The sequence below is a fragment of the Terrapene carolina genome, unplaced genomic scaffold (genome assembly GCF_002925995.2).
Source record: "Terrapene carolina triunguis isolate 2854851 unplaced genomic scaffold, T_m_triunguis-2.0 Scaffold34021, whole genome shotgun sequence".
In the NCBI taxonomy this organism is placed as follows: Eukaryota; Metazoa; Chordata; order Testudines; family Emydidae; genus Terrapene; species Terrapene triunguis.
Genome location: NW_020698372.1, coordinates 3,795,308 through 3,818,049, shown reverse-complemented (window position 1 = coordinate 3,818,049; position 22,742 = coordinate 3,795,308). Strand labels below are relative to the sequence as shown.

Genomic DNA, 22,742 nt, shown 5'->3' with positions numbered 1-22,742 from the left:
GGGTGAGATGGGGAGGTGGCAGCGGGAGAGCGACGTTCACAATCTTGACTGCAACTTTACAATAGTGTGGCAACTCGAGTTCCCCCTCCCCCTGGCGTGTGTGCGTGTGCGGGCAAGGCTGTGTGAAATGACAGCACGTGTGAGCCCCGTCCCCTGGGGCGCCCTGTGCACCACGCACGCACCTCCTTCCGTGTGATGACTGCAATTGCATCCTCACCCCCGCCCCCCTTGCGCGCTGCAGTGCATGTGCCACGGCTTAGATCACGCGCGCGCCAGTCCCAGGCTCGCGTGGTTCAAGCGCGCGCTGTACTCCTCATCTCCCCCCTCCCTTGGGAGAGGCGGCCAGGTCCGCGCGCGCGCGCCCTGGCTTAGTTCCTCATTTGCTTCCCCCCTCCCTTCCCGAGCAGGGGCCGGCGCTCTGCACTGATTGGCTGGCTGGGCTCGGCCAGGTGTCGGGCTCGGCGGCGAGGAGAGGCCGGGTAGGGCAAGGCGCGCGGAGGGGGATGGCAGGAGCCGGCTGCAGCCGCAGCGCCTTGCACTGCAATCGCAGCCTGTAGGCTCTTCCCGAGGGACGCGGGGCTGGAGCCAGGGGGGAGCCCAGCGCTGCCCCTTTCCCCGGCCGCTCCCCAGGCGGGAGCAAGCAGCGCCCTGCTGCCCTGTGCTCTTCCCTTCTGGGATGCTGGCTGGAGCTGGGGGCACGCCGACCGGCCTCAGCCAGGAGTTCCCTGCGGCGTGCGGGGGACGGGAGTAGCCGGGGCAGCGTTGGAGAGAAGCCCAGCAGCAATAGCGAAGGGAGGGTTTTATTGCATGACAGTTCTGGGTCTGATTGCTTCTTAAACCAAAAACAGCGGAACAGCCGCCTCCACCCCTCACTGCTCTACAGTGCATCCAGAGGGGGAAGGCACTGAAGGACTTGTTGACCCAGCAGGATCAGCTGCAGCGGGAATCGGTGCATTTTTGCTGGCGCCTGTGAGAATTGATCAGTGAAGTTACTGCCCTGCTTCCATCTTGCGTTATTCTGAGTGTGAGTACTGACAATTGTCCATCTCTCTCCCTGCAAGCCCTCCTGCTTGCCTGTGTACGTAATGCAGGGGGAGAGGAGATGTGTCTTGTGTCGGGATTGGTATTTGGATGCAATTGCTCAGTTGGAAACTGCTGAATGTGGCTTGCATGGAAGCAGCTCCTCCTGTTCCGAATTTGGGGCTGGATTCTTGTACAGTAGTTTCACTAACTAATGTGACACCCGACCGAGGAGAAGGGTTGGGATGATTGGGGGGGAGGGGAGGGGAGGATATCTGTGACATAATCCTCTGCCTGTATTCTCCCAATTGCATCTGGCTCTTCCGCTTACTTTGCCTGTCGCAATCCTGTTCAGTGTGGAATTTGCTCTTTTTAACTTTCCTTTTAAAATAGCCATTGCAAGTGAGTCCTATAACTAATGACACCGAATTCGGTTGACGACAGAGGAAGATGTAGGCTGAGATGTCACCCTCTAGGACAGAGAAGGAGAAACTGAGAAAGAAGGGATGATGGCAAAGCATAAGAAGGGGAGGGAGGCTGGGATTCTTCTAAGGATCTGAACTTATTTTGTACTTATCCTAAAGGTCAAAACCAGACTCAAGCCATCCTCATTCATTTACACAGCTATGCATTATTTGTAGCTATTATTTTTCTCTGGTTCTTGGGTCTTTCTTCTTTATATGAACTACATGATGTTTATATGTGTATTATAATGACCTATGATATAGAAATAGAGAGGAAATACTCCCCAAGACATTGTGTGAAAGGAGGGACATATTTCCCAAATGAAATTTACAACAGCAAAGCAGTTAGATCCTGCTGTCTTTCCCATCTTATAAAAACAACATTATCTGGTTGAACAGATCACCTCTTTTCAGTGATTTAATTTATCTACATTAAAATGTTAAGATTTATTTAGTTTGATTACAGGCCAGATGTCCGACTAGCGTGGCAGCCTTTTTAGTGAGATCATTGTTCAAACACTGTCATTGCAGTTATTAACAATAAATAGAATATTTTACTTTTGACTAACTTCTCTGAGGCCATTCAGGATTGTACTGTAAGATGTGTAGCACTCTCCCACTGCGTCCTTTTTGCCAATACAGCACATAGCACCATTTTTTTTAAAGCCGAAGAGCACACATTTTCCTAGTATCAAGGTCAGTATATTGTGACTACTGGGGAAAATACCATATGGCTTAGGTTAACTTGTCTTGGAGAATCTAATTAAGTAGTATTGAGTTGTTTTGTGTTTTTATTTTAGATTAATGTAACCAAATTAGAACATAATATGAAGCAAAATATTTTAGTGTGGGTGCCTCACTAAAAATATTCTCATGGATGTAAACAGTGCGTAGAGACGTACATGGACAGATATGTGGGTTTGTTTTTCTTTTAATCACCTCCTCCTTTTTTTGAAAGTGTGGATAGGTGTCATCTTGACAGTTCTGGAGGCTAGAATCTTTTACTACTAGAACATCTGTAATATGGGGACTGGTAATAAAGGTCTCCTTTACTTTCCTGACAATATGTCTCAACCCTATTTTGGAAGAATTGCCTACAAGTGATAGGATAATTAAGTTTCCATATTCACACAAATCTTTGTGGTTCTGTTGAGACTGTCAGCAGGCTTGCCAATTAATGACAGTTGTTGTTTTTTTCTTTTTGGTGATGTAGATATCAGTCCAGTTCCTAGTGGACCGAAGAGACAACCCACTCATTTCCTATAGCACACTGAACAGTCACCCATCACGTAGTAATGACACATAACCTGTAAGTGAAAGATTGTGTCCCCCATTACCAATCCCTTGAAGGGTACCAATACCATGTTTATGGATTTTTTTATTGTACCTAATTGTATCCGGGAATGTGTATTGATGTCTCATGCCCTTACACCATCCAAAATATGCAGCCATTTGCCAATCTTCTTGTGGAATCTGATGGCTAATTCGAATGCAGACTTCAAGTATGCACATGTAAACTTTTTTTAAAAGGCGCACAGAACTAGGCCCTGAGAGCATTAATGTGCAATATGTACATAGCTGTTTCCTGGGACAGGTGCACAAGACCTGCTTAGCATTCCTAGGAAGTCATTTTTTAGAACTGTCTTTTTATACCAGCTAATGTTCCTGATGAGCTATTTCCATCATAACTTGCACTGCATGGAGGTAGAACAGGACTACAGTCTAGAACATGCCAAAATGAGGATAACTAATAATGGTTTCAGTTTCCTTGCTGCCCAGGCTTCCCACGCCAGCTCTACCAAACAAATGAAACTACTGTTAGAAATAATAGCGAAGTCCCAGGAAGTGAATAATAGTTAAGTCCCAGGTAGACTGCATAGGGCTACAAAAGGATCTCTCAAAAACTGGGTGACTGGGCAACAAAATGGCAGATGAAATTCAATGTTGATAAATGCAAAGTAATGCACTTTGGAAAACAATCCCAACTATACATATAAAATGATGGGGTCTAAATTAGCTATTACCACTCAAGAAAGAGATCTTGGAGTCGTGGATAGTTCTCTGAAACCATCCACTCAATGTGCAGTGGCAGTCAAAAAAGCGAACAGAATGTTGGGAATCATTAAGAAAGGGATAGATAATAAGACAGAAAATATCACATTGCCTCTATATAAATCCATGGTACGCCCACATCTTGAATATTGCATGCAGATGTGGTTGCCCCATCTCAAAAAAGATATACTGGAATTGGAAAAGGTTCGGAAAAGGGCAACAGAAATGATTAGCGGTATGGAACGGTTTCCGTATGAGGTAAGATTAATAAGACTGGGACTTTTGAGCTTGGAAAAGAGATGACTATGGAGGGATATGATAGAGATCTATAAAATCATGACTGGTGTGGAGAAAGTAGAAATGGAAGTGTTATTTACTCCTCATAACACAAGAACTAGGGGTCGCCAAATGAAATTAATAGGCAGCAGGTTTAAAACAAACAAAAGGAAGTATTTCTTCACGCCATGCATAGTCAATCCATGGAACTCCTTGCCAGAGGATGTTGTGAAGGCCAAGACTATAACAGCGTTCAAAAAAGAACTAGATAAATTCATGGAGGATAGGTCCATCAATGGCTATTAGCCAGGCTGGGCAAGAATGGCGTCACTCTGTTTGCCAGAAGCTGGGACAGGTTGACGGGATGGATCACTTGATGATTACCTGTTCTGTTCATTCCCTCTGGGGCACCTGGCATTGGCCACTGTTGGAAGACAGGATACTGGGCTAGATGGACTTTTGGTCTAACCCAGTATGGCTTTTCTTATGAATTTTACCAAGTGCTTGCTTTGAAAAATTATTCTTAGAGAAGACTTTACCACACCTGAAGTAGAAGGAAAACTTAGAGTTTAATGTGCTCAAATCAGGGAGTCCAGATAATTTCCATCCCAGAATACTGAAAGAGCTGGCACCTGAAATTGGGAGTCCAGTGTGACATTACGCCCCATATTCTTTATAGAGATATTGTTATGATATGAATATGGCATAACTAAGATGTGTTTTGTGCAAGATAAGGCATGTGAGATATCATTGGAAAGGTTATGATCAGGGCTGGCTTTAGCAAGAGTGGGGCCCGATTCCTGGGGGCGGGGCTTGCAGCAAGCCCCACCCCGAGGAATCGGGCTGCGCTCCAGCCAGGGTCAAGGGGCTTGGGTCCGGGCTGGAGCCGCTGGGTCTGGGTCCAGGGGTGCTCGGCCGGTGCACTCGGCCGGGGCCGGCACCCCAGGGCCCGAGCTGAGCCGGGGCCAGGGCCGCTCGGGCTGGGGCCGCGGGGCCGGGGCCGCTCGGCCGGGGCTGCTCGGCCAGGCCGGTGCACTGGGCCAGAACCGGTGCCGGCGCCCTGTGGCCCGAGCCGACCCGGGCCGGGGCCGGAGGTGCTCGGCCGGGGCCGAGCCGGCGCGCTCGGTTGGAACCGGGGCCAGAGCCGCTTGGGCCGGGGGTGCTCGGCCGGGGGCGGGCCGAGGCCGGGGGTGCCCGGCCGGCGCGCTCGGCCGGAACCAGGGCCGGCACCCCAGGGCCCGAGCCGGAGCCGGGGGTGCTCGGCCGGAGCCGGACTGGGCCGCGCCTCCCCGGATCCCTCCTCGCACCCCCCTCCGCCCCAGTTTACCTGCTGCCGCCTGCCCCTGCTTGTTTTCAGACTTCCCGCGAATCAGATATTTGCGGGAAGCAGGGGAGGAGCAGGGGCGGAGCGTTCAGGGGAGGGGAGGAGGGGGAAGTGAGCTGGGGGCGGGGTGGACAGCTGCGAGGCCCTCTTAGGTGCGGGGCCCGATTCAGCGGAATCGGGTGAATCGGCCTAAAGCTGGCCCTGGTTATGATTTGTTGAATGTGATTATCCTATTTGTATGCATGTATCATTTTTGTATCTAAATTTAAGAATATGACTATGTATCAGTTACAAAAGTGTTTGCATCTGGGGAACACCCACCCACCCACCTTCCTGGGATGCTTCATAGGGCCGTTGACTCATGGCTGCTTTGACACTGCAAGGTCATGTGATCATGTTACCTGGTACTGGACTCCATCTTGGACTACTAGTATTTTTCCATCAATAGAGGGTGGGGATCAAACTGGGAAACAAAGGATTCCTGCCATATGTAATTCTATTTAAGGCAGGGAAGTGAGTTAATCAGGGTTAATTTTTCACTGAATCCCCGCCCAGGATGACTGCTGGAAACATCTAAGAAACAAAGATAAAAGGGAGGTGGGGGGGGAAGGACTAAACCCAGTCTGGAAAAGGCGTCTGGCCTGTGAAAGCAATACCTAGAGTTTTAAGTTGCAAGCAAGAGCAGCTTGTCTTCAAGAACCTCTGCAATCTGCCTAAAGCAACATTTAGGGTGAGAAATTACCACTTGTAACTAGTTTCTTTAGTATATTAAGCTTAGTTTGCATGTTTGTTTTATTTGCTCAGTAACCTGCTTTGATCTGTTTGCTATCCCTTATAATCACTTAAAATCTTGTGTAGTTAATAAATGTGTTTTGTTTTCTCTAAAACCAGTTTGTGGAATTCCTAACTGGGGGACGAAAAGCTGTGCATATTTTCGTCCACTTTGAGGGAGGAGGTGAATTTCAATTAGCTTATGCTGTACAGTTCCCTGTGCAGCGCAAGACAATATCATTTTGGGTTTACACGCCAGAGGAGGTATGCACTTGAGTACTGGGCAGTTCCCATGCAGAACTGATCTCATTTGGCTCAGCAGGGCAGTGTAAGAGAGCCCAGACTGGTGGAACAGACGGGTTCAGTGGTACCCCAGTACATCAGGTGGCACCCCGGAATAGGGGGGAGGGGTGGGTAAGTAACCCGTCACATCAGGTTGTAAGGATTTAAAATAAATTTTGTCTATTTAGGGGTAGTACTTAGGACTGGAAAATAGCTAATGTACCTGTATTTAAGAAAGGTCTGTAATTGCCTGGATCACTTTTTCCCCTGTTATTTTGACTTCAGTAGTATGCAAGGCTTTAGAACAAATTGTGAAAGAAAAAAATAATTAAATTCATAGCGGTAAAGGGGAAGTAACACAACATGGGCTTACCAAAGGTAGATCATGCCAGACTAATCTGATTTATTTCTTTGAGAAAACAACTGATTTTTTTAATGTAAGGGAAGTGCCGTAGATCTAATATATTTGAACTTCAGTAAAGCATTTGACATGGTACCACAAGGGAAATTATTAGTTAAACTAGGAAAGATGAGGACCACTGTAAGCAGGATAAGGAATTGGCTAAAAGGGAAAAAGCAACAAGTTCTGCTGAAAGGTGAATTATCACATTGGAGGGAGGTTACTAGGTGAGTTCCTCAAGGATTGGTTCTGAGATCAATCTTAGTCAATATTTGTATTAATTACCCTGGCACAAAAAGCAGGAGTGTGCTAATGAAATTTTCTGATGATACAAAGTTGGGAGTCATCTTGAATACAGAGGAAGATTGAAGTATTAGACAGGAACATCTGGATGACCTCGAAGACTGGAGTGACAGAAATGGGATGAAATGCAATAGTATAAAGTGCAAGGTATACACATAGGGTATAATAATAAGAATTTCTTCTGCGGGGGGGGGGGGCTTATCAGTTGGAAGCGACAGACGAGAGACCTGGGGGTGTGAGTCGATCACAGGGTGACTATCAACCACCAATGTGATGCACCTGTGAAAAAGACAAATGCAATCTTAGAATGTGTCAGGTGAGGCATTTCCAGTAGATAGAGAAGTATTAATGACATTGTATAAGGGACTGCTAAGACTGTGGACAATTCTGGTCACCCATGTTCAAGAAAGAGGAATTTAAATTGGAACAGGTGCAGACAAGAGCTGTTAGGATGCTCAGGGGAATGGAGGGCCTGTCTTATGAGAAAACTAGCTTGTTTAGTCTCGCAAAAAGAAGACTGATTGCTTTATAAATACATTGGGGGGTAAATACTAGGGAGAGCCAAGAGCTATTTAAGGTAAAGGACAGTGTTGACAAAAGAACAAATGGATATAAACTAGTCATGAACAAATTCAGGCTGGAAATTAGAAGAAAGTTTTTAACTATCAAAGGGGTGAGGTTCTGGAATAGCCTCCCAATAGGAGTTGTGAGGACAAACAATTTGCTTAGTGTTAAGGGAAAGCAGGATAAATTTGAGTGGGATTGTACGGGGTTGCTTTTGATGGTGGGGGACAGGGCTTAACAGTTCTGAAGCTTATTTCTGGTTTGTGCCTCATGTCCCTAAAAGTTCATGCTTCAGGATTTCAGCTGGCCACCTGCAGGGGTCTGGAAGGGATTCTCCCACCCCCAGAGTATTCTGGAAGTTTTCTGTTTTTTGTTGTTGTTTTTGTTTTTTATCTCCTTCCACTGAAGCATCAGGGACAGCCACAGCTGGAGGTTGGACATCGGTCAGGGAGAGCCAGGGCGCTGAGGTGGCATTGAGCATTCTCTCTCTCAGGTGCTTGGATGACTGGTTCTTCCTCTTGTGCTCAGGGTCTAACTCATCACCCATATGTGGGGTTGGGAAGGAATTTTCCCACAGCTCAGACTGACAGTGACCTTAGGGTTTTTTCATCATTTGTAGTGGGTGGGAGCAGGTCACTTGCCAGGATTATCAGGGTATATCTCTCTCAAACATTTGGGGGCCTCTGGCACTGATGTACCTTAGTCCCGCCTATTCTCTGCCTGGGGCACATAATAGTCTAGTCTTCTGTGGGCTGTAATACTCTGGTCTAATTTTGGTTGTTGGATTTGGTATATGGGTGTTGGGTGAAGTGGGTGGCCTGTGATATACAGGAGGTCAGACTACATGATCTAGTGATCGTTTCTGGCATTAAACTCTGTGACTTTTTGGCGGTGGGGTGGGGGAGCTGAGTGCCTACTGTACAGGGCTCCATTGTCATCACCCTGAGATCTTGTAAGTGGAACAATGGGTACAAGAAATAGGATGTTTGAAAGAGGGTTTTTTTTTTTTTTTTAAAGTGCGTGGCTGATGTTGAAGAAAAGCTGTGTGTGCCTAATACATAATTGTTCATAAGCAATTCATCCATGTGAAAATATGACTCGTGTATTGCTGCCAAGATCTGCAAGGTCTATTGTGATCTGATGAATAAATGCTGGCTGCACAATTAAAGCTGCTTTAACGAGCACACCCAATTCCTTTGCTGTTTCAGAAATGTGAAGGGTCAAATTCATACCTTGGACAAATGCACACATTCCCATTGAAACCAGGGGGCAGAATTTCTTCCTTGAAAAGGAGAAAGTGTAGATTTAATTTGCTTGAATAGTCTAAATAAGTCCCCCAACCCTCCCTTAAGATACTTTCTCCACCTTCCATTTGAACCCATAGAACCTACCCTTGTTTACCTGGTATATTTCTGTAGATTTTTGATAAGCGTAGCTCAAGCACAAGTAAAGGCTGTTGGCTTACGTTTGCACTGCTAGCAACCTGAAGGTGATTATGTTCAGGCTGCATACTAATTCATCGAAGTTTCTTATACTCACGAATTTGGTTTCAAAAGGAGTTCATTGAATACTAGGAAGAGGAAGACAGATTGGGCAATTTGAATGAGGGAGAAGTGTACTACCACTTTGTTCAAACCATTTGAGAAATTGAGATCCAGAAGAGCAAAATAGAATGTGAGCAGTGTAGAAAAGACAAATGCAGCCGGATTTGCGGTGTACTTTAACTTCACATATCCCTCTGTGGGGAGGGACACACATGCACACATCCAAATTTTCTCAGAGGGATTATACAGATATAACAGGTGGCTTAATGTGGTCCATTATATGTGGCAGAGATATGATAAAGATCAGTGATTGTGATCTCATGTTTATTGAGTCAATTTCACTTTCAGGTGAATAAATTAAGGATTGTATTCTTTGAAGAAGTTTGTTACAATACTTTGATGCAATTCTTATCCCAAGTTCAAATCAATGAGCAGCATCTTAAATACTTGATACTCTGAAAATGTGTTGTGTAAGCTGGTTTAATATCCTACCTAAAAGCTGTAGCAGAGATGAATATATTCTTTTTGAGAAGACCACATTAGCGTTTGACAGGTCAAGCCAATATCAGCAATATTTCAGTGATAGGTTTTTAGATTTCACAGAGATTATACCGGAAAAGGGAATACATTAGATTTCTGGGCCAGTATCATTTCTGTAGCAAAGATGTGTGCGCGCATGTTTGTGAGAATATCATGCTAACAAAGGGCTTGGTCTTGCAAATCTTTACTCACAGGAGTAGACTGCAATTTGGTTAAAAGAAATGAGACCTCTCTTTACCTTCTGTTTATTCATAAACTTTACCTATTGCTACTCATTTAAATTATGCTATTATTGGTGTTTGGCGTTCTTATTGTTGTAGCTAGGGTGATCAGACAGCAAGTGTGAAAAATCGGGACAGGGGTGGGAGATAATAGGAGTCTATATAAGAAAAAGACCCAAAAAGCGGGACAGTCCCTATAAAATCGGGACATCTGGTCACCCTAGTTGCAGCCATTGCTGTCTCCTGGCAGGCTTCAATATAAAGCATTACCTTGTAAAATTAATTTGGGGTTCTTCAAAATGAAATGTGACATTCAATGAAACTTTGTCTATTGAAATGGGAGAGCCAGAACACCGAGCAGTTTGATCTTGCAAATGGCACTCTCTTTTACTGTTGTGTTCAGTCATCATTGAAAGTGTGCCCACAATGGTCATCCAAGTAGTCTTCCTGTATGGTTCCTTAGTACCAGCAAGAAGGGGAATTATAGCCCACCCTGCTTATTGGAGTTCCAAATTCAAACCCTGCAATGTAGCAGTAGACTGGATTGTCTTCCCAAACTTCTTGCCCTCCCGAGACTACTATTTCTGCCCCGCAACCACCATGTTCCTTATGGAAGATGCCAGAGTAAAACAGAGTTCCACAGTTTGGCACAGTCCCAGTTGCTGAATCTGTTCCCATTTAAGGGAGGTCTAGAGCCTTCATAATAGAAGATAAGTCCCAGTCCCTTCTTGTGCAAGGAGAAATCCCAAACTCAGACCTTCATTCAAACAGGAGTTTTCCCATTGACTTCAATGGGCTTTTGATCAGGGCTGCAGTCTTTTACCTTCATTCTATAGAGGCCTTTTCAGGGCCAAAAGAAAAAAAGTCCTCTTTGCTCCAGAGAAGATACCAAACAGTTTTTCACTCCTGTTTTTTCTAGAATGACATCGGCAGCATTTGCAGCCCATTTTCCTCCAAGAAACATAAAAACTTTATTTATAAAACAAAAGAGCCCAAAACAGTGGCTGGAATGTTACAGAAAACTTGAATTCAGAATTTTATCCGTTTTTAAAAGACCTGTGCTCCTGTCCAGCCAGCTCCGTATAATTTTGTGCATACTTTTAGCATGTACAGATAGTTTTGGTCAAAATTTGTGATAACCAGCTTATTTCCCTTTAGTCACACCTAGGTTTAACATTTATCAGTATCTAATTGCAGGTACAAAAGAGGCATAACCAGTTAATAGACTGGTGACTATTTCTGGGCCTCATTCTTGGATCCAGACCAGTTATATTTAGTGCAGGACCTGACTATAGATCGTGTAAAGCCAGACTTGCTCTTTTATCTTCATACTCACCTGGAGCTGGATGAGGACTTCAGCTCCTGAGTGCAAATTAGAATTGCTTTAGGAATGCCCTAATTTGTCTCCATTTGCCAATGGACCCAAAGTGAGGGATTACCAGAGCACAGCATCTCTCTGGCCATAGCAGGAGTAAGAGCTGGCCTCTGATGTTCTTGTATTTTTTGTACTGAATTGCAAGCTTTTAATTTTGAATAATTTGTGTGCTTTTTATGTTTGAAGAATGAAATTATTACTAGATGAACAACATAGCATTAATTTTGTGTTTCATTTAATAAAGCCATTGTAGGGTGTTTTCTGGAAAAGGGGGAGGGGAGAAATCTGCCTCCCCCTTCAAGGATGGGGAATATTGCAACAACTCAGCTACGAGGGCTTGATTTTGACCATACCTACACTAGTTTTGCATTGGCATAAACCCACTAACTTGTGATTTATACTGGTGTAAGCAAGATTAGAATCATTGAATAGGTGTTGTAGTAAATGAAGAAAGCGCAGTTTTGTGATATTATCTTTGCTGTTTGTTTGTGTTTTTGATTATTTACATGTTGCAAATTACTGAATTTTACAAATTAACAAGTTTTCCTATTAAAAGTATGAATTAGCAGATTTAATTAGTAAATTTGCTGTTTATATCTGGTTACTAATAGAGTATACTATATCATTATGGCAAGGCAATATCTGTTGTAGTAACGACTTACTTTCCATTAAAACCAAATTTTTGGCTCCCCTCTAAAAGTCCTTCGGAAAAGTCTTTCCAGCTTCATAAGTGGTCTGTGGCTGGAGGTCAACTTTTGGACCAAATTTTACATTGTTTGACAAACTGTTTTTAGGAAATAAGACATAACATACTAGTGAATTCAAAATGTATTGCATTGAAAACGTTTTAGTAAGCTATGGCCTGTGAAGTTGAGTATTTGCACTGCGAAGTAGTGTATTTGCATATTATGTTGACCACTATTAAAATGTTTGGAAAATGAAGCTAAATTATACACTTGACTATATTACGTTGAACATATATTTGCATGCATTGATCATGATGTGGCTTTTGAATTAAATAATTCAGAGGAGCAGCATACTGTTATAAAGATTTTCACCTACTGTGTTCAATTGCACAAAATTACGTCAATATAAATTATGTAACTTAATACAAGGTAAGGTAATATCTTGTATTGGACCAACCTCTGTTGGTGAGAGACCAGCTCAGAAGAAGAACTCTGTGTGACTCAGAAGCTTGGACAGAAGTTGGTCCAATACAAGATATTACCTCACCCACCTTGTTTCTCTAATATCCTGGGACTGACACAGCTACAGCTACAACTACACTGCATACGTTTTCCAGAAAGTCACTTTCTTTCAAAATGCTTTTTATTGCCAGATCTTTAAAAGTATAGATGATAAAAAAGGAAGACTTACCGCAGCTTCACAGCTGTACTGCTGCTTGGGCATCGTGAACATGCTGAAGTGTTTGTGATGATTTGTGGATTGTTTTTCTTTTAGTAAGGTGCTCTTTATAGACTTAGTATGAAGCAGAGAGACCTGAGAACGTGTTAGGACAGAGTGGGATTAGAACAGTTATTTAATTGTATAATGTAAATTTGCCAACAAGCTGATGATAGTCACATAGTAAGTCATATAATTAAAAAAAATAGTGCTCATTTGCATGCTCGAACCATTAGGCTACGCTGCCATTTGTACCCTGACCTGGAACAATTTACATAATGACTGTTGGCTGTCCATTATTGGTCAGGTTATAATATGTGAGTTGCACACTATCAATCAGTGGCATCTTTTCTCTGTGCCTGTTGTCCAAGAAATAATTGTCTATCCATACATGGCCATTACTGTTTTGTCTCTCTCCAGTCTCTTGCTCATGACTGGAAACACATCAATCATTCCTATATGATCAGAAGATTAAGTCTGATAGAATACATAGTAGGTCAACCTTTCTTATGACTCTTGTTGCTAAGTAGCAGAGGCTAGAGAAGTACAGTACAGACAATTAAGTGATAGCTGAACACAGTTTGCTTAGTTCAGCATTATAAAAATATACTAGATGAAAACAGGAGAGATGAGGTGAGATTATGTAGGGCCTAGAAAGTTAGTAGTGGAGAGGTAAATATAAAAATGTTCCCTTGTTGTTCTGAATTTATGGATCTAATTCTCATTGCAGTTACACTACTGCAACTCCATTGACTTCAGTGAAATTTCAGCAGCATAGTTGTGGAGGACAAATTAGTCTCATGAAGTTTAAGGGCAGAAGACACAACCATATCATTTAGTCCAGTGGTTCTCAAAATTTTGTACCTTTCAAATAGCAAGCCTCTGAGTGTGACCCCCCCCCCTCCTTATAAATTAAAAAAAACTTTTTTATATATTTAACACCATTATAAATGCTAGATGCAAAGCGGGGTTTGGGGTGGAGGCTGACAGCTCGCCACCCCCCATGTAATAACCTCGCGATCCCCTGAAGGGTCCCGACCCCCAGTTTGAGAACCCCTGATTTAGTCTGACCTCCTGTATATCACAGGCCACCAACAGCACCCTCACACTGAATCCAACAACTTTATTGATCAAGTCAAGTTTTACACTGAGATTACATTTATAATTCCACAGACTTCACTGGGAGTTGTACTTGCATACCAATTGGCAGAATTTGGCCTGAAGGATTCTGTGTTAGTATGATTTACTAGGCAGGCTCTTTTATATGGTATTAATTTTTTCATATAAAATTAGGGTTAGATGATGAAAATAAAATCCTTCAATCCTGATAAAGGGTGCTTTGGTTTGTCCAGTGCAGTGTTTCAATTCATCTTATACATTATTTAAGGGGAAAAACTACAACCTTTTGAAATGACTCTCAGAGATGCATGTTATTTTTCATGTCTGCAGAGGAGTGGCATATTTAGGTGAAATACTCCTTGCTCTTTTTCATGTATATTTACCATCAACTGACATAAAATGTTTTGTTTTAGTCTCTCATCTAGAGAAAAGGTTAAATGATTTCATTGCTCTTTTATGCTTTTGATCTCTCATATTCAGTAAGGAAATTAGTGAAGGATGTGGAAGAAAGATATATCAGGAGCTCTCATTGGTTTCTTAAAGAGGTTATCCAAACACTTCAAAACATACAATACTAACCTTTTGTCTTTTGGTGTTTTGAATGCCTGCCGTTACTATATACAGTGGCAGACTTGTAGATTAATGTAGAGTAAGATAACATAGTAATAATAATAACTTGCTCTACAAGGATAACCAATGTATTTTACTGAATATATAAGGATCATTTCACCTGCCAGTGGAATGAAGTTAACTGTGCTGTGGAACTCAGCATCTATTGAATATCACAAAACAAGCTTATACAAGAATTTTGGGCAAGAAGTGAAAAAAAATCTTTCCAGTTCGTACTACAGAGATTTTTAAGCATGGAGTATGTGTAATAGGATTTAGTCAAGACTACATATAACAATTTTATTCTTGCTAAAAGTGATATGAGATCACAAAGGAGTAGGATCTTTGTTTATCTCATTCAAAAGATGGTATTCCAAATCCTCAGCTAGTGTAAATGACAAAGCTCTATTAAAGTCAATGGAGCTAGACTGATTTACAACACCTGAAGATCTGGCTCAATATTTTCTGCAGCATATTGTCCCATCAATATCCTGGGACATTGGTTCACTGCTGATTCACAAGGGAAGAATGCCTAAAAGACACTGTTCCCTGTGGCATCTAGACGTTCCTTGGAGGTTTCCCTTCCAAATAATTGCTGACCAATCCTGAGGGTGCTTAGGTTATGATTATGATATTTGATGGGATCCTAGCCAAATATGGAATGGCTGCAGAGTAATGTTCATTCAATATCTTTTTAGTTCAAATTTATGCTCAGAAAGTATGCTGCAGTAATCCCGAATTCAAAAGTCCTCTTCTTTGCAATTATAACTTATTTTTATTCTTTCTCCTCCTCGTCACCAAAAAACAAAACAAAACCCCACTAAAATAATCTTGTTTAAAGACTGTATTGGTAATATGATTAGTTTTTAATTAATAAATGTGTGAAGACAAACACACACAAGATGTGGGGAAGAGAGCTTGTCTGCAAACAAGGTAGTCAATCTATCTTAGATAAATAAGCTGCTGCTTATAGAATTTGGAGGAAAAAAGCATGTAATACTTTTTGCTGAGAACTTTTTACTGTTGAAATATTCTTTCTAAAATTGATGTAATTCAAAAAAATAAATGCAAGACAGAGGAAACAGCCTTTTTTAGATCCTGACAGTCTACCCTGGGGACTGATTCCCTACCACCAAGCAATGCCGCCTCAAGCACAGCTTTACTAACATATTTCTTCTAGCAATTGCTCTATCAGGGAAATCCTAAAAGACCTTGTGTAATTGAACAACAAGGAAAAACTATAGATTTCAGTTATTGCTTTAGAATTGAGATTTGAAAGCATTCATCAAAAGTTTTCCTGTCATTTGTTTAAACTTATAAATGTTTGGGTTTTGCTTCGTGGTAACACACAAAGGACCAAATCAGGATCACAGCCTCATTGTGCCTAGTAATGTACAGATACACATTAAGAAATAGTTCCTCACCCAAAGAATTTGTAATCTAATTTCAGACATTTATTAACAATGTCTTTGATTTCATCTAGCATACCATTAATTACATCTATTTATATTTTGAGTGTCAAAATAAGATATTTTAGTTAGTGAATTTTAAAGTTCAACAATAGCCAAACAAGTAGAAAAAGATAAATGACATTCTCTTTCCAGGAATATGCAGTTCCCTTTCAAAGAACTAAAGAATTGGAGCAGATAAAATACAGTAGAAACAACACAAATGCATTTTCAATTTAAGTGTTGGCAACAAATGGGCCATCTTATTTTGGAAAATTATTTCAGGATGAAATGTAGCATGTTTCACATTTTCACCGCTTGCTCTAACACAAAGATCACTTAATTCCACGCCATAATTTTATTTGTTTAGAGATTTGCTTAGATATATCTTTGGGCTATACACATTCTTTGAAGAGATTTTAAACTTGTAATAGATACAAAGCTGCTGAAAATTTTACCCATAAGAATTCCAAAGAGTTCTTTGTAAGTTTTTATATGAAATTATTAAGAGTGCAAAATGGATCTGCAATGATTGGATACTGTGGCTTCCATATAAAACTATGAATAGCATGCATGGTTTTTGGGTTCCCTTACTGGTAAAATTTTCACAGGAGCCAGTATTGATAGTTGAACTTACCAGTTTAATAAAACAAAACAAACGAAAATGAAAAAAACCGAAGTGTTGGACCATCATTTCCCAGACAGGTAGGCGTAGGTTCTAGGAATTGCCTTTTTCACAGCCGCTTCTCTGTTTCACATTTAGAGCTTTTAGAATGCTTGAACATTTCCTTTTTGTCCCATCAACCACTCACAGAAAGAAAAAAAATTCCATAACTACTTGGGGGATACTGATACTATCATGGTAGGGGTAATCAAAGTGTTTAGATAATGAGCTCTAAACTAGTTTAGTCCCTTAGGTAAATACATTTCAATATATTTTCTTAGCTGTAAAAATATTTCATCAGGTTTTGAGATCGTTTTTGATTCCTTGTAGAAAACTCTGAACATCTGTTGGTGATGAGGAGGAGTTTGTTCTTTTCATAGGTGATTTTTGGGATAGCAGACTGCAGAGCAAATTATATCTGTATATTGTGGAGCTGTTTATGCATTATTATTTTTTAATTCTCCTCTCCTGTTCGGTATATTGATGGCATAATCCTAGATGAATGAGATCCTGTTCTTTCCTTCTTTGCATTTTTGTTTTGGAGTGAGACATGTCCAAAATTTTGTGTTGATGATCCTAGAAGTTGTAGTCTTACAGCCTTGCTGCTCTTTGTTTGCCAGCAAATCTGTTGTTTACACCTCCGGGTTAATAATTGAATCTGTTTTGTACTTCTGTTTCAAATATAATGATTTTTTGTTGCTATCCATTTGCAAAAATTCTCATATCCAGGCCCCAAATATTTTATTGAATTTTCCTGTTTTATGTTCTCTCTGTCCCATTATTTGGATGTTTTCTCAGCTCCTATGCTTTTCTAAGTCTTCCAATTATTTTTTTGGGCTTTACACTGTAGTTTTAGCTCCTGCTGGATGCCTTATCTGGCATTATCCTGTAAATCAGATACTCTTTGTTTCAGTTCCTCTGTTTCTGTAGATATACTGATGATTTACATGTTCAACCCTTCAACTTTGTTTTCCAATCTTCAAGGCTAAAATGAAATTAGTAATTATTTAGTGCATTGGTTTGTGGTGAATCTTCCACTCTGAGTTTTTCCCCCCCCACATAGTTTTGAGGCAGAATTGTTCAGGGTACGTCAAATTTCTGTTAGGAATATTATTGAATGGCAGTTTTCTGAAAAAACATTTCTAGATGGATTAAGACCAAACAGGTAACTTGAGGTATTTAGTCCAATAGGGCAAGACATTCCAGAAGCATGAATCTCACTCCTCCATCGGGATCACAATGGGAATTTTAAAAAAATCCTATGCTTTTCTTGGAAATAAAATTGTATTTTATTGGTTTCCGAAGTCTACATGTAGTTGATTTGATTTTGAACTCTGGGAATTTCTAAATTTCTTTTTGGTCACTGTAACATATTACTTGTAGGTAGAGTAGCAATGTTGCCCCTTACCAAGTGATAGAAATATTTGCCCATTTTTGAAAATAACTTTTGAGGGCCTATTCGAAATAGTCCTTTATTTTATGAATTCATTGAAGTCCATACAATGCTTTCAAGTTGCTCACTTGGTACTTTGTTGCTTTTTGTGATTTCAGGTACTTTTTTATTGTTTATATCCAGGATAGAGCAAATAATGGGGAGGAAACTGGATCTATCTGGTTTGACAGATGATGAAGCAGAGCATGTTCTTCAGGTGGTCCAACGAGATTTCAGCCTTCGCAAGAAAGAAGAAGAGAGGCTGAGGTAAGAGATTTTATTAATATATATTTTCATTTTGATTGTCCTGTCTGGGTAACGAACAAGATATATACTGAACAAACTGGAGAAACTTGGCCTTTCAGCATCCATAATAAATATTTTTCACATTATGAAGCTGGATGTATTGAGCACAGAATATTTATTTTGGTTTGTAATTATAGTCAGATTCAGTTATTTGGTTAAATACCATAATTGATTTCTTTTTAAAAAGTGTTTGAATACATTTTTCATAGAAGTGAATAGGTGAAGTAAGCTCTTCTCTCTCTCACACACACTCACACAATGTAATATACAGTATCTTGTGCTGAAAACTTTTGTCTGACCAAATATTCAGCATCTGCTTTCAGTCACATAAAATCATTAAAAAACAAAAAGAGCCCATTACAAAGCAAAGCAAACTAAGTATGAAAGACAATTTCCCTCATGGACTAGCAGGAATGTGAGTTGGTAGATGTAATAGCTTTCCCATAGTTTCCAACTACGTTTCCTTTTGTATGATCCATGTTTCCTTTTAGCTTCTCTAGAAAACATGCTTTGCTTATTCTTGAGGAGAGACTGAAGTACCTATCTCTACTTGTTGCATGCAATTTCTCTTGCCCTAATGCTAGCATGACAAATGGATACCATTGTTTATCTCCCAGCATCTCACTGGAATCACAAGAGCAGGAAGTTGCTTAAGAAAGATATGAAACCCAGCCTGTATGTTCTATAAATTGAAAAAGAAATCCCTCTTTTTATTGTTGTGGTTTTATTTCCTATTGCTGTTCTCTGAAATAATTACTACTTTGGAACAGTCAGAAGAAGGGAACATACATCATCACACTATCCTTCAAAAACAACAAGGAGTCTGGTGGCACCTTAAAGACTAACAGATTTATTTGGGCATAAGCTTTCGTGGGTAAAAACCTCACTTCTTCAGATGCCGTTTTGAGTGCACTGACACCCACTGATCAAATGGAAGAGAAACTTGATTGGAACCGCAAGGTACTGGTTAGCTTAGGATAAAGGGGAATGTATATAGGAATAGACCCCTCCTCCCACTGAGAACCCCTTTGTTCATTGGCCAGACAGATGCAAGTTGCTTGTCTCTTGCTTTCTATAGTCTCTTAATTAAACCCAGCCTGGGGTTTCTCAGACCTCTTTTACCATTTTTAGCCACTTGAGGCAGGTGTCCAGTGCAGATAATAGGCCAAAGAGCCAGCAACTAGAAAATAAGAGACATGTGATTTCTCTGGTGGACCCTAGGTCTATGGAAAAGTGGAGATCTGGAGAGTAGGGACCCTCTTTGGTACCTTCAGTCCCTTTTGGAGGAGGAAAAGGAGAGGATTCAGCAGAGGAAGACGAAACATTTGCATAGGCACTAGGGAGGCTACCCTTAGTATGGGCTATATGATAAATGCCCTGTGAACCCTACACTGAACGCACCTAATGCCTAGCATGGGGAGATGGATAGATAGTGCCCCTCTTCGATGTGAAGTTTTAATAAAGTGGCCTGCCACTTAAAATCCATCCCCATGTTTGTCCTTGTTCATCTGTGTGTCCTGATCAATAAACAAGATCCTGCCCAGCTTTTCCAAACAGTGGTGGTGTGGTTCTGCTGTGTGGAGGAAGGGCAGGATGAGGAGGGCGCACACACGGAGACTCTGCTGTACCCTTTACATGCAAGGATTTTAGTGGTTACTCCACTGCAGAATGAAGGCGGGGGGAGAGCTGGGGATAGTGCGGGGTAGGCTAGAAGAGGAATGAGGGCGTAGCCAGCGGTTACTTGAGCATGGCCAGTTGCATCCTAATGAAGTGAGAGTACAAAAGCTGGGAAAGATGCTGCAGCAGTGGCCATGCTGTGATTCCAGTTCTCCCCAAGCCTGAAGAGAGAGTTCCATGACCCTTCGTCCCCAGGGAGAATCCCTGTGCAAAGCTTATTTATTCAGGGGTTGTGCGGTGGTCGAGGATTTGTTTCTGGGGTTATCTATAAAAGTTGTTGGTTAATAGTCATTTATTTGTGAAAACGGGGCATGGGAAGATGAGAAATATCACAAACTAAAGGCAAAATGGGTTCCCACAGTACACAACTGACCATGTAGTTGGCTTAGGAACGTTCCATTTTTTGGAGGGAGCGGGTGCAACTCTGTTTGCATGCTTTCACAAAGAATTCCTGAGCAACTAGTTTCCTGAGCGGGGATCTGTTCATTATGTGCACTACTGATGAAGCCACATTTCTCTACCACAGATTGATTGTAACAAATGTTCAGTGACCAGACATTACATTTGGATCTTCTGTTAACTAATGGATCACTTAACAAAGTTACCGGTTGGTTTGTGGTTTAAATTGTTGTGGCTAGTTTTTGCAGTGTGACATACCAGAGTACAATCCATACTAATGAGTAGCTGTGTCATCCTGCCCTCTAACCTGGGGTGCCCTTTACACTGCTTTGCTGCTGTAGTCTTGAGTCTGGACTGCTCACTAACAGCCTCCAGCATGTAAGTCACTCCCAGCACACAGCCAGTGACGCACACCTTGGTTCTTACCAGTCTTGGTTATTCTGCAGGGTGACCCTAACACCCTCCCAATCCCAGATTTCCCCCCAGAAATGTATGTCCTTTACTGCTATGCCCTCTCCGAGACGGTACAAATCTATTGAGTCCTTTATTCCTTTAAGGGACTAATTATGCACACAACTTGTTACCCCAAATGGAGTTATCCAGACACTTCAGCTTGAACTCACTGGATTAGATAAAACAATAAACAAGTTTATTAACTAGAGAGCGATTAAAGAGAGATTTTAAGTAAGTGCAAGTAATGAGGCATAGAAGTCAGACATGGTTACAAGAAAAATAAAGATAAAATGTTTACTGATGCCTAACTTAACAAGCTACGTTAGATTCAAAGCAAAGATTTCTCACCACATGCTTTCAGCAGTCTTACTGACCACACTCTTTAGGTCAGGACCCCTTCCCTGGAGTCCAAAGGCTGCTTTCTTTGTCTCTTCAGGTGCAATGAATGCAATGGGCAGGGGCAGAGAGAGGGTGCTTTGGGGGTGTTTATCCCTCCTTTTTATGTTTTGACTCCCTCTTGAAAAACATTTCCATCTGAGACCCAAGAGACAAAGAGTCTATGTGGAAGGATGTTCTCTGCTGGCTTTTTCCATGTGTTTTGAACTTCCTTTGTTTTCCTTCCCTTTTTGATTACCCTGTATACTGCTTAAATGCAAATTAAGGCAAGCACACATTCCCTCCTTTGTTTAGAACAGACCTGACTTCTGCCTAGGCAGGACTGTGGGGTTTGAAACGTGTTAATAACATCATGCAGGGAATCTTATAACTTCACATACAATGTTGCTGTACTTACTTTACACTAGGACAGTACTGACCAGGAAATTGAGTTTTCACATGATACCTTACAAGGTGTACTTTTACAAAGATTGTTACAATACTGTGTAGGGTGTGTACATGGGTTATATTCTATCACATACGTTATAATACTGTAAATATTTTGTTTGTTTTGGTGGAGTAGTGTTGGGAGAAGGAACTTAGTACGATCAAAGGGATAATATTTACACAAGAGAGTATCCCCAAATGTCACCATATAAGGAGCTTTTGCCTTGTTTAAATATAACTTATTTTGCAACTTATAAGTCAGATCAATTCTTGAGGCTGTTTCTATGTAGTTTTAATTTTTGAAAAAGTTATAATTGGCAAGATCTGCCAGCATGATGATGATGATTTTAAAATGTCAGATATAACACACTAGAATTTCTGTAGAAGACAAAAATCACTGTTTACATATTAACATTGTATAGAATTTTGTTACAAAAATGGTTAAAGATATGTATGAGGATGCTTTTTTATCTTGATGTAATAGTAATATATTTCCCTTTGTTACATGTACAATACAGTTTTATATAGGAAATTGATAAAAACCTTTATAAACTTTTGTAGATTGGCAAATTAGCTAAAATTGAATGTCAGTTGTGAAAATCAGAGATCAATAATTTTTACATAGTAAGTTTGTTTATTGAAAGGGAACTTATTAAAGCTTTCACATGAAATGTATTTTTATATATCTATATAAAAAGGGGTTTCAGTATACCTGCTTCTACTATTCAGAGCTTTATATTTCACCATTGAAATTTTAGTAGCTACCTTTCAGATCTGACTTTGGCATTGAAAATAATGTTGTTTTGCTCTGTATGACAACAAAGAACAAGAACTGTTTAAGATAATATAGGAGAGTAGACGCTGATATAGCGGAAATCGTCTAACAAGAATGCAAGCTAAAAAAACTGAAATAGGTTGATGGCTCGTTGGCTCCAAATCCACTTTGCCAGCAGAATATAAAAAGCTTACTAATGCACAACCAGAATGACAGTTTAAACTAATGTATTTATTGGAAGTGTGGCTAAAGTTAGGAAAGACGCAACATACAGCATAGTTTTCAGTCTCATTATACCAATATCTTCCATTAATTCTTTCACGTAGTTTTGTCTATTCACACTTCTATGCAGCTTAAATGATGAGATGTAAGAAATTTATGACAAAGTCAGACTTAAAATTTTTGGCTGGATGGTTAGATTTATTGAAGCTAGTGAAAGTGCCATTGCCTCAGAAGGGCAAATGAGTTTCATGTTGTCTTTCCCCTCTGATGCATACC

The 22,742-nt window shown here is 40.9% G+C and overlaps 1 protein-coding gene across 1 annotated transcript in view; it reads left to right on the top strand.

Annotated features, from left to right (window-relative positions):
- Nucleotides 1–970: 970 nt before the first annotated feature.
- Nucleotides 971–22,742, top strand: part of LOC112119306 (rab effector MyRIP) — a 343,018-nt gene continuing 321,246 nt past the window's right edge. Inside the window, exons 1-2 of the mRNA XM_024217917.2 lie at nt 971–1,024; nt 17,932–18,079. Of these exons, the coding sequence (XP_024073685.2) occupies nt 17,970–18,079 (110 nt within the window). The 5' untranslated portion in view covers nt 971–1,024; nt 17,932–17,969. The remainder of the gene's footprint in view (nt 1,025–17,931; nt 18,080–22,742) is intronic.